The 17,544-nt window shown below is 38.1% G+C and overlaps 1 protein-coding gene across 6 annotated transcripts; it reads right to left on the bottom strand.

Annotated features, from left to right (window-relative positions):
* Window positions 1-1,293: 1,293 nt before the first annotated feature.
* Window positions 1,294-3,264, bottom strand: LOC127078386 (omega-hydroxypalmitate O-feruloyl transferase). Of its 6 annotated transcripts, none has more exons than XM_051018847.1 (3): window positions 3,120-3,264; window positions 2,495-2,965; window positions 1,294-2,383 (listed from the first exon to the last, which is right to left on the bottom strand). In XM_051018847.1, the coding sequence occupies exons 2-3, from the start codon at window positions 2,939-2,941 to the stop codon at window positions 1,451-1,453; spliced, it is 1,380 nt and encodes a 459-aa protein (XP_050874804.1). In that variant the 5' UTR covers window positions 2,942-2,965; window positions 3,120-3,264; the 3' UTR covers window positions 1,294-1,450. The 6 variants fall into 6 exon arrangements, with proteins under 6 accessions (XP_050874804.1, XP_050874806.1, XP_050874803.1 ...); XM_051018849.1 differs by having other exon boundaries at window positions 2,495-2,957; XM_051018846.1 differs by having other exon boundaries at window positions 3,068-3,223.
* Window positions 3,265-17,544: the final 14,280 nt, after the last annotated feature.

The following is a 17,544-nucleotide window of genomic DNA, read 5'->3' as shown; positions in this document are numbered from 1 at the left end:
ATACATGCTCTCAAAACCTCTTGGTAAGCTACCTACATGTCATTTAAGATCCCCTTCTTGGGGTATGTCCTGAAGTAGACATTCTAAATCCTCCAAAAATCTTATTTTAAGATGTTCTGCAACCCCACATGAGTTGCGTAAGCACTAATAACATTTAAGGTATTTTGTTTCACTACAAATTTGAAGGCCATGATTCGGTCTCTTACTCTTTTCAATCCACATTATCCTTCTTTCAGTCCTTGTCCACAATAATCCCCACACCATTTTTCAATCTAACTTTTTCGGTGTATCAAAGCTTAAATTCTGATATTTGTCTAATTCTTTCGCTGTTCACATATCCACTTAATTTCTTGTAGGCACATAAAATTGATTTTCCTCCTAACCATAACATCCATTATTTCCATATAGTTTCCCGTAAGTGTGCCTATATTTCATGATCTAAAATGAATCATTCTCTCATGAACTAGCTTCTTACTCACACTCGGTCACGAAATATGGAGAACCCTTTCTTATTTTTCACTACATCTGAGTAGCGATGCGGCGACTCTTGCTCTTTTGACATTGTACTTGAGTCATATAGCGCATTGCTTACGAGCAACGACCTAACATTCACTTTATTTTACAGTTGATTTATCCTATAGAGATTCAACAAAATTTTACGTTGATTGTCGACTGCTTAAAACAACATTCTTCTTTTATCTGGACTTGGGACAAACTATGCATAACAAAGTTAACCTACATATAATTAGAAAAAACATGTAAATATTATACTTAAATTTGTTTGACACACGATCAAACAAATTAGTTATACATTTTTATTTTTTATCATTCTTCGAGTATTCTACCATAAAACTAAGAGAAATGATATTCATACACCAAAATTTATACATACACTGTATTTCAATGTTCACCAATACAGTGAACAGTGAAATATTATAACAATATAATTTTAAAAAATAAAATATAAAATAATATTATTTTATTATTATTTTTTATTTTAAAATAAAATGATATTGATATAAAATTGTGTGATTAATTAATTTCATAATTTTATTAACCAACCTTTTACATTGTATTAACCAACTTTGATGACTGTTCAAAATTTATTTGGACAACCGAACGTTTATTAACCAACTTTTTATTTTTTATTAACCAACTTTGATATACTAGTAAAAATTACTTTTAATATTTAGACGCAGCTTCATCACTTTATTAACCAATTTTTTATATTTCATTAATCAACTTTATTTCATTTTCGGTATAAAAATACAATTGTAAGATACAAGAATAGCATTTGAGCCCATTAACACACAATTCATTATATATACTCGACACCTTTATTACAAATTTAACAAAACACTTTAATATCTTAGCAAACTGTTTACACATAAAAGATATATATAGGTATATATATGTATGCAGTATATGCTATATGAAGAATTGATTTATTTCATACCATATTCATCACCAAGTCTTCAAAACGTTCCATAGCAGAAGCAGGCAAACCAAGAAGAACACTTATACTTTTCTTTTCCTGACCATGTGACAAGAACAAAACAACTTCTTTTTCTGGCAATGTCACAGGACCAGAACAAAGTGGTTCACCCCAACCAAAATCTGTTGTGTCAAAAGACAATTTGGTCCAAGTTGTGATCAAAAGTGTTGCCGTTAAAGAAGGTCTAGCTCTTGTAACTTCGAAATAATCAATAGCAGATCTCATGTAACTATCATTGATCATATCAATTGCATTGTGAACCAATGCAGCTGAAAATGAAAAAGGGTTCTTCAGTAATTCATCTGCTTTGCACATAGAGTTTGTTAGCACAATGGAGTTACCAAAGTATCCCTTTGGAATCGGCGGGACGAATCTCGACCGTCCGTCGACCGCGAAGAGAAGTTTCGTTTGTTGATTAGGATGCATGCTTAAAGCCGAAGTTCTGGATCGCCAGACGAAAGCCGAGAGTGCTTCGAAAGTCGAACATTTTTTCAAAACTCCGTCTTCCGTGGCCTTTTTCTTGAGCGAGTCGAGCTTTTCGGGGTCGAAAAGGAAGGATTTGTGGATGATTTTTTCGCCTTGATAGGTTTTTTCGGCGTTTGAAAGGTCTTCGATTTCGTCGAATTCGTGGATGATTTTTTCGCCTTGATAGGTTTTTTCGGCGTTTGAAAGGTCTTCGATTTCGTCGAATTCGTGGTGGTGGAACTCAATTTTCGGAGGGTTGCGCGATTTGAGTATGGTTCGATCGATAAATGGGGGGAGTTTGAAGTCTAAACCTCTTGCTGTTTGAGCCCATGCATTGACAAACTCCATGGCAGATAGTCCATCTTTCATGCAGTGGAGCATGTTGAGTCCCAACGTGAATCCTCCACATTTGAACTTTGTCACCTAGAAAAAAAGTTCATGTAAGATATTTGATTTTTACATATGAAAAACAACAAAAACATAGATAGTAAGTACATAAGCATGTGTGCTCACGTTCAATTAGATCTCAATTACCTGAACTGTCATTGGAGGCATCTCCAATATACTCTTAGCACCTGGAAGATCATAAACCAATTTCCCAAGCTTATCAGGATCTGGTTTTCTCAAATCACCAATTTCATCTACAGCACAATCTGCTTCAGCCTCAACAAAAACAGCACCTTCTCCAGTATTATCCACTATCAACTTCCCTTCTGAGCTTATAATCAACTTCCCTGCCATAGGATAATAAGGAACAAGAATCTTCGACAAAGCATCCTTAATAACTTCTCCAGCTTCTTCATTTCCTCTAGATTCTGATTTAAAGCAGTAAATTGTACGCATTGGAACCGCGATATTCTGGTCCAGATTCGAAAGAAAATATAGTCCGTTTTCTGTTTCTTCCGCCGGTTGAACTCGAATCGGTTCTCCTCTCTTTACATTAAGATCATTGGTAGAGATTTCTCGACTTTCCATTGCCATGATCACGTAATATAACCTTTTGAACTAACACAAAATTAATAGTGAGAGAAAACAAAAAATTTCATAGTGAGAAAATGAAAATGTTGTCAGAACAAAACATGCATGAAAAATGAGAAAATGTTGTACCTTAAAAAAAGAAAATATTAAGATTGTTATGTTTACGTAAATGTTCGTTCACCTGAATGTTCGGTGCTTGAAATGTTTGGTAGCAACAAATATTATGAGGGAGATAATTACGTTTGTTTGTATGTAATTCAATGTGGAGTAGGGTTAGAGAGGTTAATTATATTTATAGAAACCTAGGAAGACATGTGAAAAAAATATTAAAATGTGATGCCATAATTTAATCAATCATTAATCAAATATAGACTTATTGTTACGGCTATTTTTATAGATTATGCATGCAATTAATGATCCGCAACTGTTTTTGCTAGACTTTTAGAAAAAAGAGGTGAAAGATAATGTTTTATTTATTTTAAGGTTTAACGTGGCTTTATTTTTGCCATAAAACAAAAACGTGGCTATGATTTATGACTCAACTTGAAAAGCAAGGTTCTTCATGGTTGACACGTCAATCTCAAGAGTCCTATGACACATTCTAACTATTCTTTCAATTGAGTTTTTTAATCTATTCATGATGTTCACAAGTTAAAATAACTAAATTGTTTATCAATTTTTTCAAACTTAAAAAAAAAAATTAGGGATATCAAAACTGGTAACGTTTAGGTCATCTTTATAATAAAAAAAATTCAATTTTATTTTTATAGATAAGGATATTAATATAAATTTTTGTAATTTTATATATAAAAGTCACGTTATTTTTAGAGCAGATCAAAATTTTATCTGTCTATTTTATCTTTTTTTCCTTCAAACTTTTGTGTAACAAATCTAAACAGAATATACATATCTATTTAGCATCGAAATCAAACAACAGACTAAAAAGAGTAAAAGTGTCTTATACAAGAGTATGGGAAACCGAAAATTACCGGGCAATAATGTTATCATTGCCTCAATATATATAGTCTTGATTGATTCATATTCATGGTTTCATGTAGTAACTAGTTATGGAGTGTTAACAAGTAACATTGTTTTATGTCCACAAAATAAAGACAAGTATAAACATTTACGTTCAAATCAAAATTAAAACAGTTTTAAAATGTTAATTTTTTTCAATTATTTGTCATAGTCATAACCTAACCCCTCACTAATTACATTATTTTTCTCTAAAGTGAAAACTTCATTTCAATTGGGTGTGTATTTTTCTAAGGGATCGATTCAATTGAGTTAGATATAGAAAAGTTATGTATTGCACGCATGATATTTATATTATTTTATCGTGTGCGTGAAAAGCAAGAAATAAATATAAACTAATATCCCATCCAGTTAGTTGAAGCATATTGATCAGAAATTTTATTAACTTGGTTGATTTAACAAGAGATTGACTTAATTGATACAAAATCTCTTCATTTTATGCAATAATTTTGAGACATTGAGAAGATATTCGCCGTGATCCACCTATATTAATTTGTTTGGTATTTATAAAACAAACCTATAAGTGTACGTCTTTATTCAATTAAAGTTGGGCAAATTTTTATTAATCTAGAAGTTTGGTTATCTTCTGATATGCCATAGTACAACGGAATATCAGAATACACACTCTTCGAGCGAGTGTCAGCTCCAAAAGAAGGAAGAAAGAATAGATTTAGAGAAAAAAAAAGAATTTCTTATCATTCAACATAACCCAAAAAGGTTCATCAGTACTACTTATATAACCTTATGCAATCTAACTGTATACATGTATTTTTGACGCCATGAAATTAATAAGCAGAATAGTGTTTTCGACAAATGGAGATGCTTGTTCAACACTTCGACAAATTGATGGTTCGACATTTCGACAAGAGAAGATGTCTGCAGATGAAAAAACGTCTTTGACAAGTATGAATGATGTTATGGTATTTCGACCATTCGACAAGTCTGAGGAGACGCGTCGTTTCGACGTAAAGCAGAAATTCAAATTCAAAAGAGTTATGACGTTTGGCAGAAGACGCGTGGAAGCACCTGGCGAAAGGAAGTTATAGTTTTAGGATTTATTCGTTAGTGACAGTTATTTCGTTTGTATATAAATAGGATAGTTGTTATCAGAATAGAGTGTGTGAAAAACTTGTACAAAATTCCTGCCAAATACTCAAAGTACCCGTGTGAGAGAAAAGAGTCTTATCTGGAAAATGTACGTGTGAACAAACACCATTTCTTTAAAATTTTATCTTATAAATTTCAAAGTTCTTTACCAATTTTCTTTGCATTTACCAACCATTTATCCTTTGCATTTACTTTATGCAATTTATTCTTCGCCATTTATTTTTCGTCATTTATCTTAGTCTCGTTAAGTTTACTTTTACTTAAGCACTTTTAGTCAATATCTTTCGTACATGAAAGACTTAGTAAACCAAATAAAAGGCACAAAGGTTGTTCTAAAGATTTACAAAGTTATTTAAACTTGCACATGTCCTAGGATTTGTATGGTTGATCCTGCAAGTAACCCAATTCGACAAGTTTTGGCAAACCAGAGGTGGTTCGCCAAAATCAACAGCGAACAAATTGGCACGCCCAGTGGGACCAGTGCAAAATCTAAAACTTAAATAATCGTTAGTCAAGGTTTCTTCTTCGTTGTATGAGACTAAGAAGCGGTAAATTAGCTGTATCTGACGTAGAAAAACCTAAAAGAACGAGAGTAAGGAAAATGGCGAGTCAGCCAAATAATCCAAATAATCCTAATCCAAATGAAGCCATCCCAGTGTCCAACCATATCCCTTCGACAGGAGGAAATGTGGGATCAGTCCCTGTGTCAGAGGTTGTGCCTTCGTCAACAGGGTCAATACCAGCGGTTTCAATGTCGCAAAATGCGCCTAGTTCGTCCATTAGGGCGCAACAAATGCCTGTGGGGACACCTCCTCCTATAGGTAATACTTCTAGGCCTTTTGTGACAAATTTCACCATGCCTCTGCCTGGTAGGAAACAACCATTTGGAATGCCAACTTCGGTAATGGCAAATTTACACAATTCGCCGGTATTATATTCTGATTCTATGGCCAATATGTCTTCACCATTACAAGGGTCAGGATATGGCGGAAACATGAGTAGACTAAACCAACAACCACTTTATATGCTGGCAATAACAAATAATTTTGCGCAAGTAATTAGACAACAAATGGACGAGTGTAATCATGACATGGTCCAAATGTTGACACAACAAATGGGGGCGGTGTTTAATCCTCTAATACAAAATACCACCCAAACAAACCAATTGTTGGTTGCGCAAATGACGCGCATTGCTGATTTTTTTAGGGTCCCTCAATCTCGACACAGAGAACAAGTGGTTCAGAACCCAGTGGTGGCGGTCCAAGAAGAGCATACAATAAATCAAATACCGTTAGATAATCCCCAGGCAAACGTCAGGAACCAAGAGGAAGTAGTCGAACAACCTCGTGTCGAAATTCCTGTACCACAAGAGCCTAGAAGGATAGTAATCCAGAGAGGCCAAGACGTTGATGCTGTGTTGCAACAGCGAATCCGATATAATAACTTGCCTGCTGAAAACAATTTAGCGGCCATGGTCGAAACGATAATGGCATAAAAACGGGGGTAAACGTAGGATTACAAAGGCCCAGTTACGCTTCCCAACTGTCGGAATATATTCTGCAAGAAGAATTGCCCCCAAGATGGAAAGTTCCTAAGTTCACCAAATTCTCAGGGGATACTAGTGAATCCACCATAGAACATGTAGCACGTTATCTGATCGAAGCAGGAGAGATAGCCCGTAATGAAAATTTGAAAATAAAATACTTTCCTAGTTCCTTGACGAAAAACGCGTTTACTTGGTTTACATCCTTGTCTGCAAACTCAGTGTATACGTGGACCCAATTAGAGAGGTTATTCCATGAACAATTTTACATGGGACAAACCAAAATAAGTCTGAAGAAATTAGCCAGTGTTAAGAGAAAACACTCAGAACCAATAGATGATTATTTAAATAGGTTCAGGTTGCTAAAGGCTAGGTGTTTCACTCGGGTGCCAGAACATGAGTTAGTCGAAATGGCCGCAGGGGGTCTAGATTATTCTATAAGAAAGAAACTAGACACTCAGTATTTAAGGGATATGGCGCAATTAGCAGATAGGGTGAGACAAGTCGAAAGGTTAAGGGATGAAAAATTTAGAGCAAATAAGAATAAAAAAGAAAGGGTGGCCTATGTAGGGGTAAGTCAAGATGATGAATACGACGAAAACGAACCAAGTAACTTCGACGAACAAGAGATTGACTTAGCAGAACTGAAGCAAGGCCCACCATATTCGTGTAAAGTACTAACTCCGTCGAACGGAAATCCAGTCGAAACCAATGATAAGTTTCCTAAAAGAACTTATACGTTCGACATCACCAAATGCGACGAGATTTTTGACTTATTGGTTAAAGATGGTCAATTAATAAAACCACCAGGCGCTAAAGAACCGCCTGTGGAACAACAGAAAAAAAGAGGTTTTTGTAAATACCATAACTTTCTGGGCCATAAAACGTCTCGGTGTTTCCTTTTCAGGGATCTCGTTCAAAATGTTATCCGTGACGGAAGGCTGAAGTTTGGTGATAAGCCAAAACAACAGATGAGGATTGATTCGAATCCCATGCAGCCAGTCGAAGCCCATTATGCTGAACCATCCATTGTGAATATGGTGGAGGTCGAAGTTGCTCCTGACGGCAATTTTGAAATGGTGGAAGCTGCTGGAGGTTTCGACACCAATATCAACATGGTTGAGATTGCTGATGATCTTACAAACCAAAACAAAGTTGAAGTTACTGAAGGCTTTGACGATCAGAAGAAGATGGAAACTACTGAAGGTTTCGAAAAAAAAAAGACAATGACAATATTGCTGAAGATGTTGTAGATCGACAAGGAGCAAATTGGGATTGCTTGGGACAGCCAAGTGGGAAGTACGATTATCTCGCGAAATACATTGCGCCTGCAAGTTCTCATATCGACATCAACGCAATCCAGCCAACCGGGTGGGGGGATTTACCTTTGAACAATAATGAAAAAACAACTGAGACAACTGACAATCTCCCTATCATCAAAAAGAAGGTTACTGAAGACCTCACTATTGAAAACAAGGCTACTGAAGGCCTTGATCCTGACCAAATAAGGGTAGGTGATGGCGCAAACTGCGTCAACATTATGGGACCTTTCAATAAAGAGGTCACAGGAATCAAAGCAGAAGTTGTGGATGGTCCTATGAGGCCTATGACCGGTGGAATCCTACGTAGGGTAATGGAGGACCCCAAAAGAAATTCGAACAAATGTTGCTGCAAACATGGTCCCAGGAACATATCTTGGTGTTGCTTCCCAGAAAAGGAGTTTGACCAGATACAAAGAAATGGTGAAGTCTAAGAAGAAAGACTTGTTAAAAAAATGAACAAATTAAGCTTGCTGACGGACGGAATGTTGGGGTGAATATGGTGGAAGTATCTCAGAGAAACCAGGCAGAAGTGGATGAAGATCGTCGTCGAAAGGAGTACCAAAGGCTGGCATATCCTAAAGAAGAGGAAAATCTAGTGGAATTCATCAAGAGGTGCCAAAAGATGAAGACTGAAGTGATGTTATGCCCACGTTGCAGTGCAATCTTCGACAGGAAGGCAGCAACCAATCTGGAAGTAGTGGATAAAGCCAAGAGAAAAGAAAATTGGGGGACAACAGGATATGACCCAAGAAAAAGTGATCATCACAAATGGAGGCGTGGAGAAAGACACCATAGCACTTACAAACCATCCAACAAAGCAACGGATGACAAATGGGTTCAACCCATTAGAGGTGCTCAAGGACAGAAAAAATGGAGAAATTTTGAAGTTCAGAGAGGCACTTCGATGGAGGATAAGAAGGAGGTGGAGAAGCACAAACCAAGACCATATCCTTCAGAAAACTACAAAGGGAAAAATCCTATGTCAAGATCCCAATGAAGAAGATTCCAGAGGCAGAAGAGGGCAGAAAAAGAAGTTGCAGAAAAAAGCGTGATTGGAAAAGATGCTGACAGCAAGGATAAAGCAGAATCCAGTGACAATGCTCAGATAGTAAACAGAGAGGAGACCTCCCACCAGATCAATCCTGGCAGCGTGGTCGAACCAGTGTTGTCCAAAGAGAAAGTGCAAGAAGACGACGAAATAACTGACAACTTCGAATCTGACTCAGAAGCGTCCTTTAATGTGATCTGCAATGTGGTTTCTATCCTCCCTAAAGATTATGATAGAATCATGGAGGTCGAAGACGAGGAAGATGGGATGGAAGAGGAAACAATGGTACATAGGCCCGTTTGCTACTACGTCTTAAAACAAGGCACATTTAAAGCCTTTGTTCATAAAAGGAAAGGTTGAGAATGTTGGTGTAAACAAGATACTGGTAGATGGCGGAGCAGTAGTAAATTTGATGCGTCATTTCATGCTAAAGAAGATTGGGAAGGACGACTCAGACGCAAAACCTCACAACATGGTGTTGTGGAACTATGAAGGAAAAGTAGGAACCACTATGGGCGTTATCCAGGTGGATTTGACTGTTGGAACTGTAACACCCTTCTAAAATACCCCAAATATTAATTAAAAACAACAAATATATATCAGAGTAAATATGCAATCAAGGGTGTCACACAACACTTCACACATTTCACCATAAAAATCAGTCATGCTCATTATTTAATTCAACATAAACACTTCTTGCAAAATACGCAGCGGATAGAGATCATTCAACATATGTAATACATTACACCTAAAATTATTCAACAAGTTAAAACATCCCGTCCCGATGTTACATCTATCAGAGCATGACCCACTAAGGAGACCACACTAGACTCCAAGCACTAGCTTCTACTCACTCACTGCTCGTTACCTGAAAAATAGTTGTAAGGGTGAGTTCCTCAATCGATATAATAAGCATTATAAATCATCATGTAATGCTAAGTAAATTTACACGTTAATCACCCTAATCATATCATGCATTCGGTAACGGCACATCAACTCAAATATCATACTCAATAACAACGTAAAATGCAACTCAATAACAACATAAAATGCAACTCAAATGAGACTCGACTCGTCATGCATGTGGTACCAATCGGAGTAAAACTCCCAACTTAAAATCATTGCCATTTTATGGGGCACCAAGGCATAAGCCTTCAACTTTCAACTTAAAATTTGCCAATCCAGGCCAACGTGGTGTGAGCAAAGCTCCGACTTAATGCATATGAATGTACATGGCATACACGACTTTACAATTCCGACAACATAATAATAATAGCAACACAACAAGGTTTTCAACATAATCAACTTATAATCAACTTTGGCTCATCAAGCCTACAACTCAGTATTTTTAACAACTTTCCGTACACGGAACAACTTAACAACTCAGTCATACTTGCATCGACACTTTATAACACAAACCCAACAAATTTTACTCATCAAAATTGACTACAATATTACTTCATAACATAACTCAATCCCTACTATGTCACACACCAACCTAGGCAAATCACCAAGTATGCTCACAACATTAAAATATCAATTTTTCACTTTTCCAACAGTGTTAACCGGTTAACGCCCTGGGTTAACCGGTTAACGCAGGACAAAACACATTTTTTTGGCAAAACGCAACAGTGTTAACCGGTTAACGCCCTGGGTTAACCGGTTAACGCAGGCAAAACAGCACATTTCCACAAAATATAACAGTGTTAACCGGTTAACGCCCTGGGTTAACCGGTTAACGCAGACAAAACAGCAGTTCCTGCGCTAACACAAGGCAGAATGCAGAGTTCTCCGCATTTTCCGCCGTTGGAGGACTTCCGGACCTCCGATTCAATTTCCGTAAAAAGCTATACGTTCGGGGGAACACGACTCACACAATTACGGACTCAATTACAGCTTTAATACAACTTATTCATCACAATATTTCAGCATTCAACATCCCAATTAGGGTCACTTCAACGGTTTATCACTACCCATGACATGTTAATCTATAATACCCATTAAACGACGATAAACCCCCCTTACCTGAGATAATCCGGCAATCTCTAAGCTTCAAGCTTTTCCGTTCTTCAACCTTTGCTCTCTAGCTCTTCTTCTTTGCCCTTTTTCCACTTTCCACTTTTCAGCCGCTTCTCTGTTCCACGTGAAAACTCTTTACCAAAAATGAAAACCCTTTTCTCTTATTCCAACTTATATATTTTCCACTAATTATTATTCCAAATAATAATAATAATAATAATAATCCAATAATTCAATTTATTTAATTAAATTAATAAATATATTATTAACTTAATTTAAATAATTCTCTTATTTAATTCGGGGTGTTACAACTCTCCCCCACTAAAAGAGTTTTCGCCCTCGAAAACATACCTCAAGCAAATAACTCTGGATAAGACTCTTTCATCTGACTCTCCAGTTCCCAAGTCACATTGCCACCTGCTGGTCCTCCCCAAGCTACTTTCACTAAGGCAATCTCTTTACCCCGCAACTGCTTCAACTCTCGATCCTCAATCCTCATAGGCGATATTTCAACAGTCAGGTTATCTCTTACCTGTACATCATCTACTTGGATCACATGCGACGGATCATGAATGTACCTCCTCAACTGAGACACATGAAAAACCTCATGCAAATTCGCAAGTGACGGCGGTAAAGCGATACGATAGGCTACCTCTCCTATCCTCTCCAAAATCTGATAAGGACCAATAAATCGAGGTGTCAACTTCTTTGACTTCAAAGCTCGACCAACCCCAGTTATCGGAGTAACACGAAGAAACACGTGATCTCCCTCTCGGAACTCAAGTGATTTCCTCCTCTTGTCATGATAACTCTTCTGACGACTCTGAGCAATTCTCATCTTCTCCTGAATCATCTTAATCTTTTCTGTAGTCTGTTGAACAATCTCCGGACTCATACCAACATAAAGGTGTCCGACATCTCCTACCATACAAAGCTTCAAACGGCGCCATACCAATGCTCGAATGAAAACTATTGTTGTAGGTAAACTCAATCAAAGGTAAATAACAATCCCAAGCACCTCCCTTTTCCAAAACGCAAGCTCTCAAAAGATCCTCTAATGACTGAATCGTCCTCTAAGTCTGACCATCAGTCTGCGGGTGATATGCAGAGCTCAATCTCAGTTTAGTTCCCAAAGCCTTCTGCAAACCTTCCCAGAACTTCGATGTAAATCTAGGATCTCTGTCCGAAACAATACTCGACGGAATACCATGCAAACTTACAATCTTCTCAATATACAACTCGGCTAATCTCTCTAACGGATAATCCATTCTGATCGGAATGAAATGAGCCGATTTTGTCAATCTGTCAACAATCACCCAAATAGCTTCAAAATTCTTACTTGTCCTCGGTAAACCAGAAACAAAATCCATACTGATACTATCCCACTTCCACTCTGGAATAGCCAACGGTTGCATTAGCCCAGACGGCTTCTGATGCTCAATCTTTGACTTCTGACAAGTCAAACAGGAATAAACAAAACTCGCAATTTCTCTTTTCATTCCCGGCCACCAAAATAACTTTTTCAAATCATGATACATCTTCGTAGCTCCAGGATGAATACTCAACCCACTACGATGCCCTTCTTCAAGAATACTCTTCTTAAGTTCGGTAACATTCGGAATGCACACCCGACTACCAAATCTCACAACACCATTCTCATCAACTCTGAATTCGCCACCTTGACCTTGATTCACTAGAGTCAACTTATCAACCAAAAGCACATCGGATTTCTGACCCTCTCTGATCTCATCCAGAATACCACTTGTTAACTTCAACATTCCCAATTTAACACTATTGTGAGTACTCTCACACACCAAACTCAAGTCTCTAAACTGCTCAATTAAATCCAATTCCTTAACCATTAGCATAGACATATGTAATGATTTCCGACTCAATGCATCAGCCACTACGTTTGCTTTACCCGGATGGTAATTCAAACCAAAGTCATAATCCTTCAGAAACTCTAACCATCTTCTCTGTCTCATATTCAGCTCTTTCTGATCAAACAAATACTTTAAACTTTTATGGTCACTGAAAACCTCAAATCTTGACCCGTACAAGTAATGCCTCCATAACTTCAGAACAAACACCACAGCCGCCAACTCTAAATCGTGCGTCGGATAGTTCCTCTCATGAACTCTCAGCTGTCTTGAAGCATAAGCTATAACCTGCTTATTCTGCATCAACACGCCACCCAAACCCAACAATGAAGCATCACAGTAAACTTCAAATGATTCCGACGAACTCGGTAATATCAGAATAGGAGCAGTAGTTAACCTTCTCTTTAACTCTTGGAAACCTCCTTCACATTTTGAGTCCCAAACAAACGCTTGCCCCTTCCTAGTCAACATCGTCAATGGTAACGCCAACTTAGAAAATCCCTCAATGAACTTCCTATAATAACCAGCCAAACCAAGGAAACTTCGAATCTCAGCAACAGACTTCAGAGCTTCCCACTTAGATACCGCTTCTATCTTAGAAGGATCAACAACAACGCCACCTCTTGAAATCACATGACCAAGAAAACTCACCTCTCCTAACCAAAATTCACACTTGGACAATTTAGCAAATAACTTCTTTTCTCGTAGAACTCCCAAAACCACTCTCAAATGTTCAGCATGCTCTTCTTCAGATTTCGAATACACCAAAATATCATCAATAAACACCACAACAAACTTGTCTAGGTACGGATGGAAAATCCTATTCATGTACTCCATAAATACTCCAGGCGCATTAGTCACACCAAAAGGCATTACAGAATACTCATAATGTCCATACCTTGTTCTGAAAGCAGTCTTCTGAATATCCTCAGTTTTCACACGTATCTGATGATACCCAGATCTCAAATCTATTTTGCTGAACACACTTGCACCAACCAACTGATCCATCAAATCATCTATCCTCGGCAAAGGATACCGATTCTTGATCGTCACTTTATTCAGTTGCCTGTAGTCCACACACAACCTCATAGTACCTTCTTTCTTCTTAACCAATAGCACTGGTGCACCCCACGGTGACACACTCGGACGAATAAATTTCTTATCCAACAGATCTTCCAACTGACTCTTCAATTCAGTTAACTCAACAGCAGACATACGGTACGGAGCCATCGATATCGGCCTAGTACCAGGTACCAAATCAATCGAGAACTCCACTTCGCGCTCTGGCGGTAATTCATTCACCTCTTCTGGAAACACATCAGGAAAATCACACACCACGGCTAGATCGCCAATCACCAGTTTATCTTTAGCCTCCAAAGTCGCTAACAGCATAAACAACTCTGCCCCATCAGCTACTTCCTCATTCACTTGCCTTGCTGATAGAAACAAACTCTTTCCCTCCTCAATCTCAGGAAAGACCACCGTCTTATCAAAACAGTTGATAGAAACTCGGTTAAACACCAACCAGTTCATACCCAGAGTAACATCAATCTGCACTAGTGGAAGACACACTAGGTCCATCCCAAAGTCTCTACCAAAAATACTCAAAGGACAATTTAAACAAACCGAAGTAGTAGTCACTGAACCCTTCGCAGGAGTATCAATTACCATACTACCAAACATCTCAGATATCTCTAACTTAAGTTTCACAGCACAATCCAAAGATATAAAGGAATGAGTCACACCTGTGTCAATAATAGCTACAAGAGGAAAGCCATTAATATAACACGTACCTCGGATAAGTCTGTCCTCACTGGAGGTTTGAGTTCCGGTCAATGCGAACACCTTCCCAGTTTGAGATTTCTTTGGCTTCTGACACTGACTTCCAATATGCCCTTCTTCGCCACAATTAAAACAAATCATTTCCTTGTGCTTGCAATCAGCTATTGCATGACCAGTCTTACCACAACGAAAACATCTCTTTACTTCAGCAGTGCATACATTACTCTTATGACCAGCCTGACCACATTTGAAGCAAACTATACCAGCAGGAGCACCTCCCCTACTGGTCCTCTGAGCCGGAGCAGCTCCTTGTTTCCCTCTTCCCACTGGAGCATCATACGGCTTTCCACGGTTTTGATGTTGCTTGCCCCTGCGGTCACTGACAATCTTGTAATGAGCATTATTGTCTTCTTCAAATATCCTGTAGCTATCAACCAATTCAGTAAAAATGCGTATCTTCTGATACCCAACAGCCTTCTTAATTTCAGAGCGCAGTCCACTTTCAAACTTGATGCACTTTGAAAATTCAGCACCAGCACCAGTGTAATGAGGATAAAATTTGGACAGCTCCACAAATTTCGCAGCATAATCAGTGACAGACATGTTTCCTTGCTTCAGCTCAAGGAACTCAATTTCCTTATTACCACGGACATCTTCCGGATAATACTTTCTCATGAATTCCCTACGGAGTACATCCCAAGTAATGACTTCACCTGCCACGGTCAACCTCTCGTGAGTCTCTAGCCACCAGTCATCAGCTTCGACTGCTAGCATGTGAGTACCATACCGAACCTTCTGAGCTGGAGTGCAATCCATAACACGGAAGATTCTCTCAATCTCTTTCAACCATCCCAAGGCTGCATCTGGATCATGCTTCCCTTTAAACACCGGCGGATTCTCTCTCTGAAAAGTCGCCAAGCTACGTGATCCAACATCACCACCAGCATTTGGCAAGTTCTGCACAGCTTGTGCCATCGCTTGCATTGCGGCAGCCATTGCAGCGTCATTCCTTCAAGCCATTCCAACTTATCAATACAACACAACTTAAAAGTTAGATTAGTAACAATACACAATTGTTAGACAGTAACGACACGACAACTGGCCGGACAGACCGACCTGCTCTGATACCACTAATGTAACACCCTTCTAAAATACCCCAAATATTAATTAAAAACAACAAATATATATCAGAGTAAATATGCAATCAAGGGTGTCACACAACACTTCACACATTTCACCATAAAAATCAGTCATGCTCATTATTTAATTCAACATAAACACTTCTTGCAAAATACGCAGCGGATAGAGATCATTCAACATATGTAATACATTACACCTAAAATTATTCAACAAGTTAAAACATCCCGTCCCGATGTTACATCTATCAGAGCATGACCCACTAAGGAGACCACACTAGACTCCAAGCACTAGCTTCTACTCACTCACTGCTCGTTACCTGAAAAATAGTTGTAAGGGTGAGTTCCTCAATCGATATAATAAGCATTATAAATCATCATGTAATGCTAAGTAAATTTACACGTTAATCACCCTAATCATATCATGCATTCGGTAACGGCACATCAACTCAAATATCATACTCAATAACAACGTAAAATGCAACTCAATAACAACATAAAATGCAACTCAAATGAGACTCGACTCGTCATGCATGTGGTACCAATCGGAGTAAAACTCCCAACTTAAAATCATTGCCATTTTATGGGGCACCAAGGCATAAGCCTTCAACTTTCAACTTAAAATTTGCCAATCCAGGCCAACGTGGTGTGAGCAAAGCTCCGACTTAATGCATATGAATGTACATGGCATACACGACTTTACAATTCCGACAACATAATAATAATAGCAACACAACAAGGTTTTCAACATAATCAACTTATAATCAACTTTGGCTCATCAAGCCTACAACTCAGTATTTTTAACAACTTTCCGTACACGGAACAACTTAACAACTCAGTCATACTTGCATCGACACTTTATAACACAAACCCAACAAATTTTACTCATCAAAATTGACTACAATATTACTTCATAACATAACTCAATCCCTACTATGTCACACACCAACCTAGGCAAATCACCAAGTATGCTCACAACATTAAAATATCAATTTTTCACTTTTCCAACAGTGTTAACCGGTTAACGCCCTGGGTTAACCGGTTAACGCAGGACAAAACACATTTTTTTGGCAAAACGCAACAGTGTTAACCGGTTAACGCCCTGGGTTAACCGGTTAACGCAGGCAAAACAGCACATTTCCACAAAATATAACAGTGTTAACCGGTTAACGCCCTGGGTTAACCGGTTAACGCAGACAAAACAGCAGTTCCTGCGCTAACACAAGGTAGAATGCAGAGTTCTCCGCATTTTCCGCCGTTGGAGGACTTCCGGACCTCCGATTCAATTTCCGTAAAAAGCTATACGTTCGGGGGAACACGACTCACACAATTACGGACTCAATTACAGCTTTAATACAACTTATTCATCACAATATTTCGGCATTCAACATCCCAATTAGGGTCACTTCAACGGTTTATCACTACCCATGACATGTTAATCTATAATACCCATTAAACGACGATAAACCCCCCTTACCTGAGATAATCCGGCAATCTCTAAGCTTCAAGCTTTTCCGTTCTTCAACCTTTGCTCTCTAGCTCTTCTTCTTTGCCCTTTTTCCACTTTCCACTTTTCAGCCGCTTCTCTGTTCCACGTGAAAACTCTTTACCAAAAATGAAAACCCTTTTCTCTTATTCCAACTTATATATTTTCCACTAATTATTATTCCAAATAATAATAATAATAATAATAATCCAATAATTCAATTTATTTAATTAAATTAATAAATATAT

Source organism: Lathyrus oleraceus, chromosome 5 (genome assembly GCF_024323335.1).
Source record: "Lathyrus oleraceus cultivar Zhongwan6 chromosome 5, CAAS_Psat_ZW6_1.0, whole genome shotgun sequence".
In the NCBI taxonomy this organism is placed as follows: Eukaryota; Viridiplantae; Streptophyta; class Magnoliopsida; order Fabales; family Fabaceae; genus Lathyrus; species Lathyrus oleraceus.
Note: the sequence above shows the minus strand (reverse complement) of the source record. Positions and strands in the feature narration are given on the sequence as shown.